At 41.2% G+C, this 22256-nt stretch overlaps 2 protein-coding genes across 2 annotated transcripts in view; both read right to left on the bottom strand.

The window, feature by feature from the left end:
• nalf1a (NALCN channel auxiliary factor 1a) overlaps nucleotides 1-12489 on the bottom strand; it is a 41832-nt gene extending 29343 nt beyond the window's left edge. Inside the window, exon 1 of the mRNA XM_071464326.1 lies at nucleotides 10577-12489. Coding sequence (XP_071320427.1) covers nucleotides 10577-11263 — 687 coding nt within the window. The 5' untranslated portion in view covers nucleotides 11264-12489. The remainder of the gene's footprint in view (nucleotides 1-10576) is intronic.
• Nucleotides 12490-13523: 1034 nt separating this feature from the next.
• Nucleotides 13524-21738, bottom strand: lig4 (ligase IV, DNA, ATP-dependent). The gene is made up of 3 exons (XM_071464325.1): nucleotides 21634-21738; nucleotides 18396-20466; nucleotides 13524-17859 (listed from the first exon to the last, which is right to left on the bottom strand). The coding sequence occupies exons 2-3, from the start codon at nucleotides 20456-20458 to the stop codon at nucleotides 17190-17192; spliced, it is 2733 nt and encodes a 910-aa protein (XP_071320426.1). The 5' UTR covers nucleotides 20459-20466; nucleotides 21634-21738; the 3' UTR covers nucleotides 13524-17189.
• Nucleotides 21739-22256: the final 518 nt, after the last annotated feature.

Genomic DNA, 22256 nt, shown 5'->3' with positions numbered 1-22256 from the left:
TTGGTCTAGCAGTCCCAGACATATAGCTATACTACTGGGCAACTGATTGATTTCCGAACATAAAAGGACTCTCCACTTGATAGCTAGACAAAAACAAAAGTAGAGGCTTGAAACAACAGTATTCTTTCAAATACACTGAATCCATGCCGCAAGATTAAAGTTTATTTCAAGTCTGAAAATCATTTTTTTACTTCTGGCTCCCATATGAAGTAACCCAGATTTCCCATCATCCATGTCAGGATATGGTGCTTAGATACTGGCATGAAAGGGATTTAGACTAGGGTGACCAGACGTCCCCATTTTCCTGGGGGCAGTCCCCGTTTTTGTTGGCCTGTCTATGAACGTTCCCGTTTTCAACTATGAATAAAACAATAGACTGGAGAGAAAGCCAGACGTGCATTGTGTTTGTTTTGGCCAGCAGAGGGGTCTGGCTGTTCACTCTAGCAGCTTCGTATCACTCTTCTACTACTAACCATTTCCTAGCTTAGTCTTAAGAAGAAACTGCTGTGTAAAACTAAATCTGAAACTGGCAAGTGTCAAGTGAATTCACAGCATCAGTACAAGCATCTTTTCAAGCCTGGAGGTACGGGACTTAGGAATCGTACTCCCAGGTGATAGGTAGCTGATTTTTGGCATACGATCTACTTAGATGTAGATTACCTTCTACAAATACGGTACATTATTTTAATTTAACATATTTAACATGCTATTTGTTTACAGTGGATGTGGGCAGCCTCTGTAACTTGCTTACAAATTGTAGATTGAGAATATGACTTGGCCTGAAAAATTTTTTGCCATAGAAAGAAGAGTGAAGGAGACAGAGGAGGAAATGTAAAGAAATTATTACAGAGCTGCCAATTTATTATTTGAAACAATAAGATACAAAAATGAGGCAAAGCAATGGGAATCTGTCAGCCAAAGTAATTCACAGTGTGGACAGGAAGGAAAAGGGAGTAAAAAGAGTGAATTGAAGAGAGAGAAGAATTAAGTGGAAAGGTAAATGGAAGAAAAGGAGAAAAGAAAAGGAAGACAAAGAGAAAAGAGAAAAAGTTAGGTCTTGTTACTTGAGCAGATCTCTAACTGTAAAGACTAGAAAGAGTGACCCGATTTTATTAGTTGGCCTTCATCATAGTTTATAACAGTACAACAGTTATCATGATCAAAATACAAGAAATCAGAACTGTCGCTGCTTTAAAAAAAAAAAAAAATCATAAAAACATTGGATATTTTAATGATATACTGATCAATATATAACCCCATTTCCAAAAAAGTTGGGACACTGTGTAAAATGTAAATAAAAACAGAATGCAATGATTTGCTAAACATGTAAACCCATATTTAACTGAAAATAGAACAAAGACAACATATCAAATGTTGAAATGTTATTGTTTTATGAAAAATATCTGCTCAGTTTGAATTTGATGCCAGCAACATGTTTCAGAAAAGTTGGGACAGGGGCAACAAAACACTGGAAAAGTTGTTTAATGCTAAAAAAAAAAAAACACCTGGTTGAATATCTCACAACCAATCATGTTAATTGGCAACAGGTCAGAAGATGACTGGATATAAAGAGAGCCTCCCAGAGAGGCAGAATCTCTGTGCAGTCAAGATGGGGAGAGGTTCACCACTCTGTGAAAGACTGTATGGGCAAATAGTGCAACAATTGAAGAATAATGTAAAATTATAATATGAAATAATTTTTAATATCATTAAAAAAATCAGAGAATCCAGTGAAATCTCTGTGAGCAAGGGACAAGGCCAAAAACCAGTACTGGATGGCTGTGATCTTCAGGTCCTCAGGCGGCACTGCATTCAAAACAGACTGATTCTATGGTGGAAATCACTGCATGGTCTCAGGAACACTTCTGAAAACCATTGTCTGTGAACACAGTTTGTCGTTGCTCCATAAATGCAGGTTGAAATTCTACCATGCTAAGAAGAAACCATATCTAAACATCATCCAAAAACGTTGCCAACTTCTCTGGGCCAGAGCTCATTTAAGATGGTCTGAGTTGAAATGGAAAACTGTCCTGTGGTCAGACGAATCAAAATTCCAAATTCTTTTTGGAAATCATGAACGCTCTCCTCTGAGCTAGAGAGGAGAGGAACCATCCAGCTTGATATAGGCGCACAGTTCAAAGCCAGCATCCGTGATGGTGTGAGGGGGCATTAGTGCCCATGGCTTGCACATCTGGGAAGGCACCATTAATGCTGAATGGTATATACAGGTTTTGGAGCAACGTATACTGCCATCCAGACAACGTCTTTTTCAGAAAAGGCCTTGCATATTTCAGCAAGGCAATGCCAAACCACATTCTGAGCATATTACAACAGCATGGCTCCGTAGTAGAATAGTCTGGACACTAAACTGGCCTGCCTGCAGTCCCAGACCTGTCACCCACTGAAAACATTTGGCACATCATGAAACTAAAAATATGACAATGGAGACCCCGAACTGTTAAGCAGTTGAAAGACTATATCAGGCAAGAATGGCACAACATTTCACTTTCAAAATTCCAGCAACTCTTCTCAGTTCCAAACGAGTGTTATTAAAAGAAAAGGTGATGCAATACAGTGGTAAACATGCCCCTGTCCCAACATTTTTGAAACATGTTGCTGGCATGAAATTCAAATTGAGCAAATATTTTTCTTAAAACAATAAAATTGTGTCCCAACTTTCAATCTGGTCACCTTAGTTAAAACAGTTTCCTGAACTCTATGAATGAGACACACTTTATCTCAAAAACTACAAGTCAAGACTAGTTTTTAGAAGAAATTCTTACACAGCCCATACCAAACAGATTCATTGCTTTTGTTTGAAATGATTATATTAAAAAACAAAGACAGGTTGATATAGAACAACATATAGAAGTCAATATATGAGGAACAGCCAAAGGGAACACACTCACTATTTGCCATTTTTCCCTTTTCTGTGTAGTAGTGTCATACCTGCTACATTTTTGTGTACGTTTTATTACAGTTGTGAGCATGAAAAATGTTTCAATGTCTTCTTGATGCAATTTGATTGTTAAATATGAGAGCCTCAATAAAAAAATCTTGTTTCCGAAATGGAAGCATTGCTACAAGCAGAGATGATGTAGCTATGATTAACTTGATTGACAACATTACTATATGTCAGAGAAATTACTCCACATGTCATCTATAATGGAAATGCCACATAGGTTAAATGAGACCTATTAACTGGGTAACCCACTTTAACCCCTTCTGCCTGGTGCAGTTTTCCCTCCCTCTTTCCAGCCCATGTGATCTGATCTGATCTCTGTGCAGTGCTAAACTATTAAAACAATATAGAAACACTGCCGTGCTCTGCAACAGCTAGCCTCCCCTCTCTCATCTTCCTGCCTCATTAGTATACTGCTCAGGGATCTGCCCATTCATAAAAAAAGAGTGGGTCAGGCATCTTGAAGGGACAAAACCCTCTCCAAGGTCAGTATACCGACGCAGGAAGACACAAAGGCGGAAATCACACATGAGAACTTCCGTTTCCACTCTCATGCCACCTTGACCACCTAGAATAACGCAATACACTGCAACAATCTTAATTCATTCATGCACAGCTACAGCGGTAGTCGGATGTAAGCCACTCCATAATCACTGCTGGTTTGATGTAGACACACAAAACACTCCAGTGCATAGAATACATCATCAAAAATACACTATGAGAATGACAGTTATACCTATGGATCTGCAGGGAAATATTGTTCATTCATTGATTAAAGGATCCCAGGTTTTGTCCCTCTGATGTGATAGATATGTTGCTGTTTGACTGATTGCATATTTAGGGCTTGTCAATTACATATGATGTCTTTAAAATAATAAACTGACTTTAGTACAACATTTTGATCATACAAGTCAGAGCCCAGCTGATACAGGATTTTTAAGGCAGATGTGGATTGTTTAAAAATTTTATAATTATATATTAGCCAATTATTTACCTGCTAGAACTGTCTCACTGACGGTTTCACAAACTATCTAAACTACTACTAAATCTATAGACTCTGTTAATGTATAGAATGACCATACAGTGTAGTCCTGTGACTAAAATACCTGATAAAAAAAAGCACATAAAGCCGTCTGGTTTATTGATTTGCAACATTGCTCACATCCAGAGATATTTTAACCTGCATTAACAGATTTTTTTGGCCACTAGAGGGCTGAAACAAATTGCAAACACAATATAGACATATTATCACCTTTTACGTTGATATGACAACGTTTTAGCAATCAGTTGCTTATTTACACATCCAGCTGACATTCACTTGGAGTCATGTTTCTGGCCAAAACAATAAAGCTGTGGGGCAGAAAACCAAAACAAGAAGCTTTAAGACACTGAAAGGTTGAGGGGAACTGCAGAGTCACATTTGATCCATTGTTAATTAAAAACAAATATATCAAACAAATATATCAAAAACAATGACTGAAGTTTGGAGCCACAGAAGGGGAGTAGGGGAAAATCTCTGATGGCAGGCACATTTATATTATGTTGATATGTTATATATACTGTAATATCACCCAACCCTAGATCTGAATATCCACTACAAGAAATTAAAATGTAAAACAGCATTTTGGTACAATATCAAACCTCTACAAATATGTCCTTAGGCTACCTCTGTATTCAACAGTAAATAAAATTGTATTTATAACTTTGCCATAATAACAGACATTAGGGGAGAGGTACGACTGCTAACAAACTCTTAATACCATTTCCCAAGCAAAAATGCCAAACTTTTGCTAACTCCAGCTTCTCAAAAAGTAATGTTTTACTGATTTTTCATTTTTGTATCATTGTAAACTGTCTTTCTTCTTACTCTTTGGATTTTGGACAAACTGTTTCATTTAAAGATGTCATCCAGGGCTCTGAGTAATTGTGATGGACATTTTTCATTATTTCAAATAATTAACCAATGAAATTGTAAGAAGACTAAGAGCCAGTCTTAGCATAGCAATGCTTTGAGCTAAATGCTAATGTAGTCACAATGACAATGCTAATGTAGAGATGTTTAGCAGGTATTATGCTAAGCTTGTTCACCATTTTAGCTTTGCATGTAAGCATGCTACTAGCATTTAGCATTGAAACACAAAGTACAGTTGAGGCTGATGGGAATTGTCATTAGTTTATCTGTTCATAAAAGCAAGAGTGAACATCTGAAATAAAGCTTAGCGAAAGTTCAGTCAGGAAGACTATCCAATTCCTGCTAAGTCATAAGCACATTTCCCGCTATCTCCAAGCTCCACCAGCTCATTCTTGTCTTCATCCAATCACAATCTTAGCCAATCACTCGTAAGCTGTCAAACTTTAAAAGTGTTCTCTCTCTCTCTGCTGTCATTCAGCTATCATTTCGGCTCCGCAAAGAATTCACCCACCTCCACCCCCCTTCACCTCATCACCTGTGGATGCCTGACCATCTCCAATCAAACTACCAGATGAGACTAAATTCCATTTTATTTCAAATTTTTTGTACTCTTTTGTTCCTCTTATTAGTCTTTCCTGATTGAACTGAATTTCAGGACATGATATGCATAGCTCAGGCTATGCCAGACTACTGAAGTGAGTAGGTACAAATGACAGATTAACTGAGAATAAATGAGACATTAAATGAGAATAATAATTAGCCACAGGCCTAAATGGTTTATATACGGTTTTTAAAAGTAATTGAACTTGTTAAGATTTTGTTAAAAAGGACAGATTAGTTCTTCCGAATGTTGAGCTCAAGCCTCTTCCAAGCCATAAAAGAAGATGCATCAGTTCACAAGGTCCATCAGTGCTCAGATTTTGTCTCGGGGCTCCCCATCTGAGAACAGATATCCTTGTTGTCACACATAATTTACTGCAGAATTACATAACTATCTGTATTATAGTTATAACATAACTTTTTCTAAAGCGCACATCTCTTCCTCTAAACACACACACACACACACACACACACACATACACACTTTTAGATCTTATGGCATAGTCAAACAGGTTCAGATAGTAACATGATGTCTTCACTGATCCGAGGCACTGCCCTATTTTGGTTGGAGGAGCTACCCACTATCAAATGAAGGACAAAGACAGAGGGTTCGGTGCAAATCAATAGGGATCAGCCTCTTGGTAATGCTGCCACCCTTTCCCTCCAGCTCAAAAAGAGCTCAGATCAATGCAGATGTGTGCGGTTGACAAGGATCTAAAGAGGGAGGATGCTGTGGACGCTGTCCTCCTTTCCACTTGCACACAACACTGGCTAAGATTAGACATTCAATTGGACCTGGAGGGTGGGGGGAGGAGACCGATTTGTGCACAGTCTTGTCAGGGATTGTGTTTTTAAATTACTTTATATCATAGTAGTAACGCAGTAGTGAAAGCAGGACAAGAAGCAGTAGCAGAAGTAGGAGTAGAAAAGGTGGGAGGTTTAAAAAGTGGAAGTAATAATATTAGTAACAGTGAAAGCAGACAGTTGTTCAGTTCACACAAAAAAGACCCCTACTCCCCAGGCTCTCCCACTGTACATCATCTATGTATGAGCAATAAATCTGGAAGTAGTCTGTGGTAACTTAATTAACTTATTAGTATATAAACCATGTAAGGACAAGATGAACTGAAAAGGACTACTCTTTATCTTGACACTCTGATACAAGCTGGAGCAAACGAACAAATCAACAATTAGTCAAATTACCACAAACTAACTGCCACACAGCCTTAGGCCCACAAATCTGGGAAACTGAGCCCAGTCACCACAAACAGCAACATGGTAGCATTTTCAAACAATTAATCAATTAATTGATTGATTGAAAAATCATTAGCAACAAATGTGAAACTAATCAAATAAGTCATTATTTTAAGCAAAAAGGCATCAAGTCCCAAGTGTTTCTCTGTACCATTAAACATTTGTGACTAAATGATTAAACCACAAAAATATCTTTAGTTATTATTTATGAAAAGTTTAATTCACAGCTGACCAACTCAGCTTTGTTAGTGTGGTTTGATCAGATTTGAATGACAGTGACCAAATAACCCACAAACTGTCAAATCTCTTATTCTGGCAGAGAATACTGGACTCTATCACTCACAGTACGAAGTTGATATATGTTTTTATTGCATTTAAATTTGAATATTTGCTGTTTTTCTTCATCTTTCATGACAGTAAACTGAATATTTTTGGCTTTTGGACTGTTGGTCTGACAAAACAACCCACTGGATATGACACACTGGGCTCTCAGAAACTGTGATAGGCATTTTCTCTATTTTCTGACATTTTAGACCAAATGATTTATAGATTGTAGAAAATATAATGGGCAGATTATTCGATAATGAAAATAATGGTTAGTTGCAGCCTTAATAACAACAGAACACCATGTTTTGAAGTGTTACAACAAACTTTTAGTATTGTTTTGATGCTACAGACTTTTGAACATTTACTAGATGACATGATATAACTTGGTTATTGATGACTGAAAGCAGCCACAAGCAAGTTTCTTTTGTTCGTCCACCTCAGTCACTTCAGCACTCTGAAGTAGGAGGAATTTATTCCAAAGTATAATGAAAGCACCAACAGTACACCACAGACTACTGATGTAAAAATCAAATCATTTAAACAATGGCTTTTGGGTTTATCTGTAGTGCGCCTACATGAAAATTACACATCTGTGTGCCCAAATATCCCTCCTGTGAATAGGCCTCAATAATAGTTGTGTTGCTATACAGCTGACTTTTGGCATCACAGGTAGGAAACCCTACATTACACAATGTGATTATAGTGCTGAGACCCCAGGCCTTCGAGGATAACAGTTGCTTTCCTGCCAACCTGCTTTTTAAGAAGCCAGGTTTGTTTTGGCTTCACTGTTTCCTGTGAAACTACTAGTGAGCCTGACATTTTGGTTCACACTCAGCACAAAGAAAAAGAAAAAAAAAAAAAGCTGGGAAATACTGCTCCTTTCAAGTCAGCGTTAGTGCGCCAGGCCTGGTTTAAATGTTTCAAGCCTGGCCCCGCTGTCAAGATGAATGGTGGGTTTTCACAGAGTCTGATGACGGAGGATCCCATTGTAAGGAACAGCACAGTGGTCATGTCCACTGTGTGATGTCTCACCTCAGGCTAGAGGAATCAAAGCACCACCTGCAGACTGCAGGGCCCACTCCCGCACAACAAACGCTAATCTCAATGTCAAATATCCTCACTTCAAATGTCAGAGATCTTCCTCTGGCTAACACTGGCTTTAGCTGCCTCCACTGTTAGCCTGCATGTTGAAATGAGACAATGAAACAGCGATCTATTTGTTTAATGTTTTCACACTTGCCAGCTCAGTGTACACTATAATCTTGCTATATTTACAGAGATCATATATACTTATGCCTGAGCGAGCACACAACTTGCACAGCTAGGCTTCTACAAGGCAGGTAGCCATTAACGTCTTTCCGTAACGCTGCAGACCACATATACAGTTTTGTGCAAACCTATAATCAAGAAGGTGATAGAGAAGGGTCATAGTTAAAGAAATCAGGTGCTTGACAAAATGACTGTTTTCCTTGAAGTGTCAACAGGTGACGATGGCCTTAGATTGGCAGAGGCTAAAACGTGAAATCGCGTGCGGGGAATGTCACATACAAGGACCAAGTGTGATGCACAGCTGATGCATCATCCACTGAAATCAATGAGAGCCTTCCTCCAATGGCTGAGAATTGATGGCAAGGCTGGGTGCTGGCTTGGCTATTTCTTAAAAAAAGCTGCATTTATCGGCAGTGTAGCATGATCGCATATTCTAAAGCTTGCAACCGACAAACCTTGAAGTAAGACTCTGAGGTAGCACAGGTCAGGCTTGTATGCAGAGTGTTCTGAGCTATTGCTGTTGGGCTATAAAGCTTCTAGCAATGAATAATGATCATCGTCATTATTGATTAATCTGCTGATTATTTTCTACATTAATCATGTAGTCTGTGGAATGTCAAAAAACTGTGAAAAAGAGTCCACGGTGACGTCTTCAAATGCTTGTTTTGTTCACCCATAATCCACAACCCTAAGATGTTTGGACTTCTGTCATTATTTTTGCTTGAAAAATGACAGATGGCTAACTGATAATCAAAACAGTTGCCAAATATATTTTCTGCAGATCACCTGATTGATTAAGAGACTAACCATTTCAGCTCTATCCAGAACAGAAGAATGATTTCAGGATGGTTATAAGTGACAAAAATGTCCTTCAGATTGACTGTCACTGTCAGGCACAGCTTTAAACTAGGATTTCAAAATCATCAGCTTTAAAACTGTGAAATTTGATTTCACGTTTAAACATGAGATCCATTAAAGTATAGCAGTCTGTTTGTGTAAACAGTGTGTACACAGAGAGTGTGTGTTGATCTTTATATAAGTAAGAATATGAGGTTTACAACTTGAACGCTGGAATTATCTTACCTAAAAAAAGCTCTGTTGTCTTTGCCAGGATTAAGACATTGGACATTAAAGAGAATATAAAAGAAAGTGGATCATTGTTTGATGAATACACACACACTTCTGTTTTCCTTTCCTAAATATAAGCTAGTTCTCTTAACTAGGCCCAGCTCATGTGCATGTGGGTCTATCCAAATGCATTGAGTTTGTATAAGCAGGCAGATGGCCTGATTAGAGTCGCGTTTTTGACGCCTCGTGTCTCTGACACTGGCTGGGTGAATGGAGGCCATCTGGGATTGGCCAGGGCTTATGTGAATGGAGCCGGGCAGCGCCATTCAGCACCGCGGACAGCTCCGCGCTGCCATGGAGCTCTCCGCGGTGCTGGATGCAGCTTTTTGTTGCACAGCGTGCTCACAGCGGCCGCACACAGCAGCGGCTGTGTCCCTGACCGGTTCTCCGCGTTTCCCGGACACCCACAACAGCCTGCTTTGACCCACCTTGGTCTGTTATGAGCTGGTTAACAGTGCATGGCAATCAAAGAGCGAGTCTGGGCCTGGCTAAAACGAGGCCTACGTGCGGGCCTAGTAATGAGCAAACACAACTCGAAGCGAAAAAAGCCTTCCGCCACATTAGGCAGGGAAACCACCTCTTGACTTTAATGAAACGCTCTCGATGTGGAGTGGGGCGGCCATGATGAACACCTGGCGGACTGCGACAACGCACACAGGACACACAAGCTCCTAGAATTGTTTGCATATAGCAGCAGTCTCCTTCCTTCTCATTAAAATGTTATAAACGCTAGGCTATAAAAACTGCTGCTGCTCTAACAACCCACCCTAGGTTATCGATGGTTGATCAGGATTAAGGTCTAAAACAGTGCCGGCGGTCTTCAATGTCAAAGAACAGAGCGTGAACTAAAGGGGCAGATAGAAAAATGATGCTGGATGCTGAAAAGACACTAGCAGGGCCTCCATCTGCACATTAGCATGGGGCCTCAACACAATGAGGAGATGAATGAACATGAGGCCCGGAGCCGGGAGTCTCCTTGAATCTGTCATCCGTCTCCATGGCGACAGGAGGAGGAGGAGGAGGAGGAGGACCGAAACTGGCATCTATTCGGGCCCAAATCAACAGATGGCCACCACATCACCCTCCCCCCCAACTCCCCCCACCCCCTTCCCTTTGCAGCCTACCTTGCACTGCTCCATGCACGTCCTCACTGAATATGCCCCCGGCTCATATTTCTGAGTCAGGAGCTCAAAGTCCTCGTATTTCTCCTGGGCGTGCTGGTCGTAGCGCTGGTACGCCTGGACACACAGGCTGCATCTGGTAGTGTCGCCATCGCCGAGCACGTCGAGGCTGCAGTTCAAATTGTCCGGACTTGTCGACCCGTAAAACAAATCCAGCAGAGAGTAGGAGTTACAAAAGGAAAGGTACAAATCGCTCATATTTACAGCCCGCGTCCCCTCTTTGTCGGAAAGGCCCCTGCACAAATGGTCGGCATCTGCGAAAGCAAAGCAGTTCTTAGATAAACTATCCTGGTGGCAAGTTTCAAGCCGCCACAAATGTTTGGTAGAGTTTCCTATAAAAATAGCATCTGGGTTTCCTCTGAGGCTGCTGTGTGCTGAGTGGGTCTGGGGTGAAAGGAGGTGGGAGGATGCGAACTTGTCCAGGGTCCGGGCCAGTTTGGCCTCGGCGCAGAACCACAGGTGATCAGAGAGGAGGATGGTTAAGAACAAGAGGGATGCCAAGGACAGTCGCCATCTCTGCGCCCTCTCTGAGTCGGTGAATGGCTTTTGGTTGTCGCGGGGGGGCTCTAGCCAGATTTGGAAGCCGTCGTCATCTTCTTGCTGCCAACACGTCCCAGCACCCCTGGTCATATTTTGGGAACCGGCCGACTCCACCGTGGGGGCTCCTCTGCCGCAACAGTCATTGACGTGGGGTCCGCTTCGCGTTTTTCTCCCCTCAAGTGTCGGGTGGTGGGTTGTCCCGGCTTGTGTTTGCGATCAGCGGTAATTCCCATCAAAATGAGCGTGGGTCGGATGGGAAATTAGACGCTGGCGACTACGGGCCGCATCCTCCATGGCTGACCGGTGAAGTCGCTGTCCTCCCGTCCGCCTTGAGCTCCGCGCCGCTCCGCTCCGCTCCTCTGCGTAGCCTTGACTCCGTTTTTAGAAACACTCACCGACGCGTTTACGTTTTCCCCGGCCTCGGTCGTGCAGGGACAAGGGCGCTATTCTCTTCCAACATGGCGAAGCTGTCTGCCTTTGTGTCGGCGGATGGGCCTACAGCCTGTAGCAGACCTCTTTTCTTTTTCAAGCCCTCACCGTCTTCATCTCTCTGCCGTTGTTAAGTTGCCGCCATGTTCGCCAAGAGACGGTGTATTTGCAGGAAACTGCGTTAAGTCAGCAACAATAACCACAAGCATTTCCGGTTCTGGCATTCAAAATAAAGAGCTAAGGCTGAGTTGTGTAGCTTTGTGTCATGCATACCTCGTGACTTTTTTTCCTGTGTCCTCTTATCTGGACAATGGTTCACTACGTTTAAGGCTTGTGACCTTACCGCCTATTCGTGACACTCATAACAGGTTATAGCTAGTGTTTCAAAATTAACAAGACAAAATCTCCTTTTGACCCCTCGAGTATATCTTTATCTCTTCTAACCCTAACCCTAACCCTTAGCCTACTGGTGTATTTATAAATGTACACTTTCAGTTCAGGAAGGAACGCAAACCCAAAATAATGGTCTGTGTAACAAAAATCTAACATAATAAGAATATTTCATTTAGATTGCGTACAAACAAAAGCATTTTATGTTGCATCCAGGAAAGCTAGTATTGTGGTTTATTTTGAAAGTCATATCGCCTAATATCCGGTATTATGCTGCTCTCTCGTGCTAACTTGGCAAAACTTCTTCAGCTCTGACGTTATGCGCGCGCACCGCGGTCGCCTCAACCCTTGCTACGATGGCATGTCAAGTCAGAGAGTCCGCTAAAATTTCACCAGTAATATTGTTATTGTGACTTCAAACTTAAAGCTCCTACGTCAGTCTTAAAAATAAATTCTATTTTAACTGTTTGTGTCTATAGAACACGAAGTGAAGAAAAACTATCCAAACGTCTGTATACTGAACAATAAAACGTGCTGACTTAGTAGAGCCTGTGGTTTAGACTGTTTTATTTTGAAAATGTATAATAGCACACTTATTTTAGTCTGTATTCTATTTGGCTTGATTTTGGACCAGTCAGACAGGTTGGTAGCACCTGGTTTAAACTGCTCTCAAAAGAAAGGAGCCTGTCTCCTCTTTGAATGACAACACCGATGCTTTTGCGTGTTATAGCCTAGAGCATTTAGACTCAGGAAAAGAGAGCACCAGCTGGGCGAGCTATGCCTGGCTGTTATGTTACTTCGACTTAGAACTGAAAGACCAACTTAAAGTTATGACTAGTGCACCAGTCTTAGTCTGAAGCCCTCTGTGTGTTGCGCCTGGGTGTAACTTTTACGTCTAGTATAGAGCAGGTGTACGTTGAAAGGTCAGACACTAGAGGAATGCTAAGGACATGGATAAGTTATTATTGCCTATGCATGGTAATAATAACGGAAAAATAATGATCACACAATCAGGAGGAAAAATGATGATGGCGGCACGTCTAGTTCATAGAATAAGCAAAGGGCATAAGGCTCATCCGTGATCCGACAAACCCATTTGTCTATTCGGACAGTGAGCTGGGGTTTCAATAAGCCCTATTTGAGCTATGAGCTCCCCTTAACTACATCATGCATCTGATGCCTTTCCAAAATACGGTGGGCGATTTGATCGATGCACATCGGACAACTGCATGTCGGGCTGTTAGAATATCCTTGACTACCCACTAAATGCATACAACTCTATAAGATGTCTTCTTTAATTATCAGTAAAATTCATTTTCCTTTTCTTGTCTTTATCCATATCTTCCAACTTTTTTGAAGGATCTTGTTTGAACGTAGAAGTATCATATTTCTATGATGTCATTGTTGCATGGTAATGCAATAGAGATGTTAAAAATCTGTGGATTCTTATAACCTCACCACGAAGGGATAACTTTGGAAAAAAATTAAAGCACCAATTATGATGGGTCACACAATTCAAGCAAGTCTCTGATTTATGAACTTTATGACCCTTTATTTATGAGGCACTGAATTGAGTTTGAGTTACTGAATTTCTTCATTGAGGGTGGGCCGTGCTAATTGCTGCAGACAAACCTTCCCTGCAGCCACAAGCCTCTGTTTGGTCTCTACAGGAGCTCATTTATTTCAGCTGAGTGCACTGGTTGTCTAGGGGCTGCTTCATTTGTCTCTGCTTGTGTCCAGTGTGCTTGCTGGCTCAAGCTCTCCAATAGCTACGGCCAGTCTAATTAGGGCATTTATCCCATTAGGACATGGTATTTCTGCAATGCTGGCTTTCAGCAGCTGTTTTTGCTGCTACCGTTATCATTTCCACATTCTTAGGACTAATAATTTGCTCGTGCGAGTCCATTGAGAGGACCAGCAGTTAGACTTTTCAAGACAAACAGTTGCTGCTGTGACACAAGGCTTCACATTCAAAAGCCACACAGGAATAAGCACTGGTTGAGTACCTCTAATTAAAGCCTGTCAATCAAATGCTCACTCTGCATCACCTGGAAATGGTCCAAAGTGGGCGATGGGTTACAGAGTGCTTACTGAGGCATATTATATTTTTTTACCCAATAATTAAGACAATTTTTCTCTCAAATACCTTCATACTTTTGTGCCATTTTTGACGAGTGGCATAACTTTTTACATAAATAAAAATTGTGCCTCAACTGCCACAAATGTAGAATTTTAATGAATTTGTTGAACAAAGATGTACAGTGCATCCAGAAAGTATTCACAGCGCTTCACTTTTTCCACATTTTATGTTACAGCCTTATTCCAAAATGGATTAAATTCATTTTTACCTCAAAATTTTACACACAATACCCCATAATGATAAGTGAAAAAAGTTTGCTTGAAATTTTTGCAAACATATAAAAAATAAAAAACAAAAAAAATTACATGTACATAAGTACTCACAGCCTTTGCCATGACACTCAAAATTGAGCTCAGGTGCATCCTGTTTCCACTGATCATCCTTCAGATGTTTCTACAACTTGATTGGAGTCCACCTGTGGTAAATTCAATTGATTGGACATGATTTGGAAAGGCACACGTCTGTCTATATAAGGTCCTATAGTTGATAGTGCATGTCAGAGCACAAACCAAGCCATGAAGTCCAAGGAATTGGCTGTAGACCTCCTCCGAGACAGGATTGTATCGAGGCACAGATCTGGAGAAGGGTACCGAAAAATCTCTGCAGCATTGAAGGTCCCAATGAGCACAGTGGCCTCCATCATCCATAAATGGAAGAAGTTTGGAACCACCAGGACTCTTCCTAGAGCTGGCCGCCCGGCCAATCTGAGTGATCGGGGCAGAAGGGCCTTAGTCAGGGAGGTAACCAAGAACCCAATGGTCACTCTGACAGTGCTCCAGCGTTGCTCTGCAGAAATGGTTGTCCTTCTGGAAGCTTCTCCTAGCTTCCAGAAGGACAACCATTTCTGCAGCACTCTACCAATCAGGCCTGTATGGTAGAGTGACCAGACGGAAGCCACTCCTCAGTAAAAGGCACCTGAAGGACTCACAGACGATGAGAAACTAAATTCTCTGGTCTGATGAAACAAAGATTGAACTCTTTGGCCTGAATGACAAGCGTCATGTCTGGAGGAAACCTGGCATCGCTCATCACCTGGCCAATACCATCCCTACAGTGAAGCATGGTGGCGGCAGCATCATGCTGTGGGGATGTTTTTCGGCAGCAGGAACTGGGAGACTAGTGAGGGTCAAGGGGAAGATGAATGCAGCAATGTAGAGAGACATCCTTCATGATAACCAGCTCCAGAGCGCTCTGGACCTCGGACTGGGGCGAAGGTTCATCTTCCAACAGAACAACCCTAAGCACACAGCCAAGATAACAAAGGAGTGGCTTCAGGACAACTCTGTGAATGTCCTTGAGTGACCCAGCCAGAGCCCAGACTTGAACCCGGTTAAATATCTCTGGAGAGATCTGAAAATGGCTGTGCACCGACGCTCCCCATCCAACCTGATGGAGCTTGAGAGGTTCTGCAAAGACAAATGGGAGAAACAGCCCAAAAATAGGTGTGCCAAGCTTGTAGCAGCATACCCAAAAAGACTTGAGGCTGTAATTGCTGCCAAAGGCGCTCCAGCCAACTATTGAGGAAAGGCTGTGAATACTTATGTACAAGTGATTTTTTTTGTTTTTTATTTTTAATATATTTGCAAAAATTTCAAGCAGTTTTTTCACTTTGTCATTATGGGGTATTGTGTGTAGAATTTTTGAGGTAAAAAAAGAATTTAATCCATTTTGGAATAAGGCTGTAACATAACAAAATGTGGAAAAAGTGTGACTACTTTCCAGATGCACTGTAAAAAATTACAAAAATTAAAAAAACCCACCAGGGAACACTACAACATGCCAATGAGAGACATTATTCACACTATATGATTAGGAATAGGTACCTCATCACTTCTACTTTGGAAATGTATTCATGCGCCATTTAGGCACAACAATGCCCAGGACACCAGAGGTAGCTACCTGCACCCAAGAGGCGATGATAATGAAGGTTATAACATATCAATGACTCCCAAGGCACATTGCTGACATTCTTGAAGACAGGAAAACATGGCGACATCTTTGTTGGAGGGCCTTGAGCTGAACCAGTTTTAGCGTACCCCTGTGGTGTCCCTTGGTCTTTGAGCACATGCTACAGAGCTGAGGCCATCACTTTACACAGACGCTTGTTTTAAAAACTAATTTGTCACTGATACACGACAGTCCTTCCATGCTGGAAATCAAAAAAAAAAAGAAAAAAAAAGAAATTGTGTTACATGTAATATGTAATTAAAGAGCTGCTGTCCAAAGTTAGAAAACACAACCCTATCAATGTCATTGTGATGTCTTCAGTGTTTTTCTGTTTGGGTTTTAGATTTAAATTTTCTTAAGAGGTCAAATCTCTTTCTAATGGAAAACTTGGATTAAAAATTGGAGGTGTCAGGTTTGGAAGAAGGGGAAATTAGGAGGCAGGGAGGGCTAACAAAGATGCTATCCAGCTGCCTTTTGGGAAATATAGGCAGTTTTTGAAGTATCACCCTTACATTGTACTAAAAATTTGAATGTCTCAGCCTCTGTTGGTTCGATTTTGACCAATCTATTTTAAATCGAACCTGAATGGAGTACAAATATTAAATCACTGGACTTTAAAATGAAAAAATAAGAATGGGCCTGTTTCCAAATTATGGTTGAGTATAGTAGTTGCACACTCATCATCCATTTTGCATTTTGTCTTTACTGATTTATTTCAGACTGCTGTGGATTGGATGAGTTCAGATGAAAACAGAATAGTTCAGACATTTATTTGTATATTCATATATTTAAGTATTTTTGAGGAATTATGCTGGAGCCATGCAAACTTGCAAACTTCACACAGAAAGGCCCCAGGCCCGGGGTTCAAACCCAGAACCAATCATTGCCTTGTTGACTCTTCCAGTGACCTATTCATTTATAACTAATAACAGGCTGCTATATTTACTAATCAAAAACAAAGATAAAACTAATCAACATTGAAGTTTTAAATAAAACCTTTTCTTAAAGTGTTTATTACTAATCCTTTTAGGAATTAATTAAAATGCTAGCTTAAATAGGGCATTTTTCTCCAGTGTCAGCTTACATTGGTGTATATCACCAGAACACTCATCAAACCAAGTAGTTATTGTCATTCATCAGATACCCTTCTTTGACTGAATCAGTCACCCATGAGTCTCTTACAATCTTAAACTTCTTCCTGAAGCACCGCCTCAGAGTCTTCAAATCCAGAAGTCTTGTTTCCTCTGTGATGATGACATGAGAGACTCCTTCCTCCAACTTCTGCACAACTGTTCCTCCATGGTAGCGAAACTCAAGCGCCCTGATGTCCAAACAGGTGGCAGGTATGGCAGTTTTGGGGTCTCCTATGTCAGCATAGCTGTCAATGTAAACTCTGAAGGGTCTGAACATGCTGGTGGGAAGGTCGTCCCAGCTGTAACGCTGCTCCACCTGCGCGACATTCACAGCCACTGACGCGTCCCTACTCCCGATTCTGCTGAACACCTCTCGCAGTTGCTGCTCATCTGTGTCCACAAAGTAGCTATCACCATAGCTGTCGTACTCCTTCGCAAAGTGTTCCCTGGTGGAGGGCGACATGTGGATCATGTGGTGTGGTTGCCATGGGACCACTTCCTTCTGGTCCAGGCACTCCAGCAGCCAGGAGGCCCAAACCACATCGTGCTGGTTAGACAAAATCAGGTTCTTCACACGCATGTTCTCCATGCCGGCAATCACACAGTAGGTGTCCCGTCCTGGGTTTTGAACCACGATTCCTCCACACCTAACATAGAGATGACATCACTAATCAGTCGTTTGTAATAGGATACCTTAAGTTACAATTAAAAGCTGCTACTGATTTTTTTCTATACATATAAACAGTAGCTCAAAAGAAATGTGCATGTGAAAGAGGTTGCTTGTAATGACAAACCCACAGAGACTGTAGTTGTTGTTGTTGTTCTCTTTTCAGCAAAAAAGCTCAACAAATGACTATACACTTCCTGTCCAGCACCAAATAGCACAGAGACAAAGTTAGTGACTGGCTAATGAACATGGCGGAGCATTTAGGAGCTAAAGAGCCAGATATCCCTCAGGAGATGGTGAAGAACAAAATGACGCTTGTCAGGTTGTCTGAAACATGGCTTCAAAGGAATGCTAATGTTGCTCTGTGTATGCTGGATGTGCAAACAAGTTATAAACTGTTGTGTTTACAGGTTTTACTTAATGTAAGTTTCAAACTTATTCCGCATTCTACTTCAACAATGACCGTTTTAACCACAATGCCAAACAAGCTCATAATTTCAACAGATTTCATTTTACCTGGCCACCCCTTTTTCCAGTTCAGCCTTGGAGTGATCATCAGTACCATTCAGGATGCAAAACTCCACATCCTCAAACATGTCTGTCTCCTTGGTAACCCCAGAGAGGTCCTGAGGTTTAAAGTGGTCGATGATCCCAACCACCTTCTTGGGTTTGGCTGCCACCTTGCGCTTCTTCTTTTGTGGTTCGTCATCATTGATGCGAAGATGCCGTGAGGCGAGTTTCCCTGATGCCTTGCTGCGGAACTGATCCAGCTCTGCCAGAGTAATGCACTGGTGCCACTCCTTGTCATCACGGATCTTCTCAATCCTGGGGAAGCGGAGGGTACAGTTGGTTTTATACATATCGCTTCCAACTATCTCAGCAGCTTTGACTTGGATGATAACAGAATTGGAGGGTTCAATATAGACTTCTGGCTTCTCTGTACCACACAAGATGGATGCTGGTGGGTCGTTTTTCCTGTAGACTTTCCAGTGCTTGGCTAGCTTTAAACCAAGGTCATACAATTCCTTCATGGTGTAGCCAGAGCCAATGCGACAGAAACTGTGAAAAACTGAAGGTTTGTCACCAGGCTTTGGAGCTTCGGCAACTGCACATAAGAAATGGGACATCATACCACCCCGTCTCCCTTTCCCCCAGTAGCCTCCAACAATCAGCAGGTCAAGTTCATCCATCAAGCCATCAACATACTCTGGCTTTATTTTCAGCCATCCCTCCCCCCGCTTGTCAGGTTTGTAGATGGATAAAGGGTCCTTCACCATAATCCCTTCTTCTCTGTTGTCTATGGCATAATTGAGGGCATTCACCACCTCCTGCATGGTTCTGGCTTCAGTCTGTGGCACCAGATGTATTCTTCCCTTGATTGGGGTGAAAACTGACTGAATGGTCTCGTAGCGCTTCTTCAGTGTTTCCTTGCCAAGCTTCTGGTCATTGACTAATAACACATCAAACACACAGAAGCACGTCTGTAACTCAGAGTCATCCATCAGCCTCTTGATGTCGAACTTACTACCTTTCTGCATGAAATTCTCTGTGGTTGGGTTGTAAGCCATCATCTCACCATCAAGGATACAGTTCACAATGTGGCTTTTGAAAACATTGTGGATGTAAGGAGTCAGTGAGCCCTCCAGTGGAGATCCTCCAAACTGCTGCGTGTATTCAAAAGCATTTCGGCTAAAGTATTTGTACACGTCTCCATCTTTGTGCAGCTGAATACGTTCCCCATCCAGCTTGGTCTGGATGTAAAAAGGGCTGTTGTCCATCTGTTTCTCCACATTGCGGATGTTAGCTATTGCTGCCAACATGGGCTTAAAGGCAGAGAAGAGACCAATGGAGACTTCGCTTAAAGAAACAGATGGGTTGTGGAGCTGCTGGCACACCTTGTTCAAATCTGTGTTGACATTGTAGAGTTCAGCAGCATCCGGGTGGAAGACCTGGAGAACAGTTTCTTTGCTGATTCCGAGCTTCATGTCCTTCAGAATCATTCTGATGAGCCATTTTTGCTCAAGAGCTGAGCTCTGGGTGATGAGGTGAAGAAGACTCTTTTTCACAAGATCCTTCTGCTTGCTAGCATTGTTTACAGCCACTGAGTCCAGAAAGTCATTGACTTCTTTGATGCTGAGGTTTCCTTGGCTGGTACACCTTTTCTTCAGCACAAAGTACGCCATGCCAGCAAAGTCTCCAGCTTCTCCTTGGGAGGTAGTTGGAGCTCGGTAGTTTAGCAGTTTGTTGGCCTCTGGGCCATTCTTTGGGAGGCCTAATACTTCGATGTAGAGTTTAGCTAACATGTTCTCTTTGATGCCATATGCCATTCGCTCTCGTTCAAAAGTGGGAACTATGAGGCGCATAGCTGGGTAGAAAGAGTCTGTTGTTTTGGGCTTGCCTTTGTGGAGGGCAGAATGAAACTTCCTCCATGACGCAATGAAGTCCCCAAGGATCTTGGATTTATCTGGACGGAGTTTAGACTTCTGGATTTTCTCTAAAGTGGTACACAGGTGAAGGAAAGGAACCTGTGCTGCAACAGACGGCTGACCAACAGCATCACTTTTGGAAGTTCCCTCCATGGTGAAATCTATAATACATGTCAAAGATAAAGTCATCCTAATAGCAATGAATCAACATTTTACTTTGCAGTTTGGCCAAAGTTCATTTCTTCCTATTAAATCAATCAATATTATAGAGCAGAAACAATTACTTATTCAATCAAAAACGCTCAGCTATTTTGATAATCAATTAATTAGTCATTTCTCAAACAAAAATGCCCAACATTTTTCTGGAACTTTTCCTCTTTGCTGCTTTTCTTTGTCTGGCATGACAGCAAGCTGAAATCTTTGGGTTGTGGACGATTGGTCAGACAAAACAAACAAATGGATATAATCATTAGATTCAGATTATATTTACCATTGTTGTTATTGGTTTCAGTTTTCAAAGGGACACTTCAGTGTCCTATCACTGTACAATCAATGCGAAAGATAAAATTATCTTTCTGAAATATTTTTTCTAAGAAAAAGATCAAATTAAAAGATCTTAATATCAGCTTCAGTGTTAAAATATTGTTATCATGAAGTTGTATTATTCCTCTCGGTATATTGTTTGTTGTATTGTTATTCAACAACAAAAAATACTTCATAAAAAGTTTATCTAAAATGAATCTTTGTTTTTGTCACACAGGTATTATTCCGTTTACTGTTCAGTTGCAGATTATTGGTCCACACGGGTCAAACTTCAACATGCTCTGACATGTCTCACGTGCACATCATTCAGAAGCGCTGTCTGAACGTTATACACACACATAGCTTTACAGCTTTACAACTTTTAAACATTTAAGCTTAAATGTAACATCTTCTACTTTTAATCGTACATTTAAATGCACTGACGTTAGCACTAACACTAAGTTCGGTAACTGAGAAAACTACAACTCCGATTCATTTTCAAAATAAAAGTATCTGTTATGATATGAAGTGTGTTTTGTCCGGGCATGCCTGTCCACACAAGTTACAGATATTTGCCAACAAGCAAAGCAATATTTAGTATTACATTGTATGTTTGTAATGGCACTTTAACATCATATTCTGTTCAAACTAAAGAAAACGTGAATGAATTTAGCATTTGACGCTCCCGGCGATTTCATTTTGAAAACAGACCGCCAAAGTAAGAGGTATTACCCTCCAACTCTATTTGAAGAACAGTAACGACATGTATTAGCAAAATGTTGAAATACGACAGAATGGACTGTTACCTTCCTACTTAGGTCCTCCAGCTTCAGACAGTGAGCTACATGGCGAACACTTCCTTGTATCCAAAGCAAGGACCTTAAGGGAAAGTCTTCCGCCGGAAACAAGAACGGAACCTTTGTTTCCACACGGTGCTATTGTGTGTTGCTGTCACATTGTCACGTCTCATTTTAAAGACGTCACATTTTGCATATTTTATCTGAAATGAGTAATGTAATTTCTATAAACATTGTGCTCTGATGTTAATATGCAATGGTTATTATGCTTAATTTTTAATGTTTTGTTTTATGTTTAATGTGTTTTACTCTATCTACTTTAATGTACCAAATTTTGAAGTCTTTATTCAATGTGAGTTAAAAACATAATCTTCCCAGCAGGCATAATGTTGTTGGTCTTCCGTTGACCAGCAGAGGGCGACAGTGAGACGCTGCAGTGCTAAAGAGGTGCAGTGATGCTGTTTACCATCCAGGACCTGTTGTAAGCTCTTAGTACAAGTTGGGAATGCATACTTGTTAGCCACAAGAAGGCGTTTCTCTTCAATACAATGATTTTTTAAAGACATATTTGGGTCAAGCGGGTTGTAGTGGGTATTATTATCACTTAGACATCATACATTAACATTGCCTTG

Source organism: Trachinotus anak, unplaced genomic scaffold (assembly GCF_046630095.1).
Source record: "Trachinotus anak isolate AG129_WGS33_773 ecotype Australia unplaced genomic scaffold, CSIRO_AGI_Tana_v1 ptg000026l, whole genome shotgun sequence".
NCBI lineage: Eukaryota > Metazoa > Chordata > Actinopteri > Carangiformes > Carangidae > Trachinotus > Trachinotus anak.
Note: the sequence above shows the minus strand (reverse complement) of the source record. Positions and strands in the feature narration are given on the sequence as shown.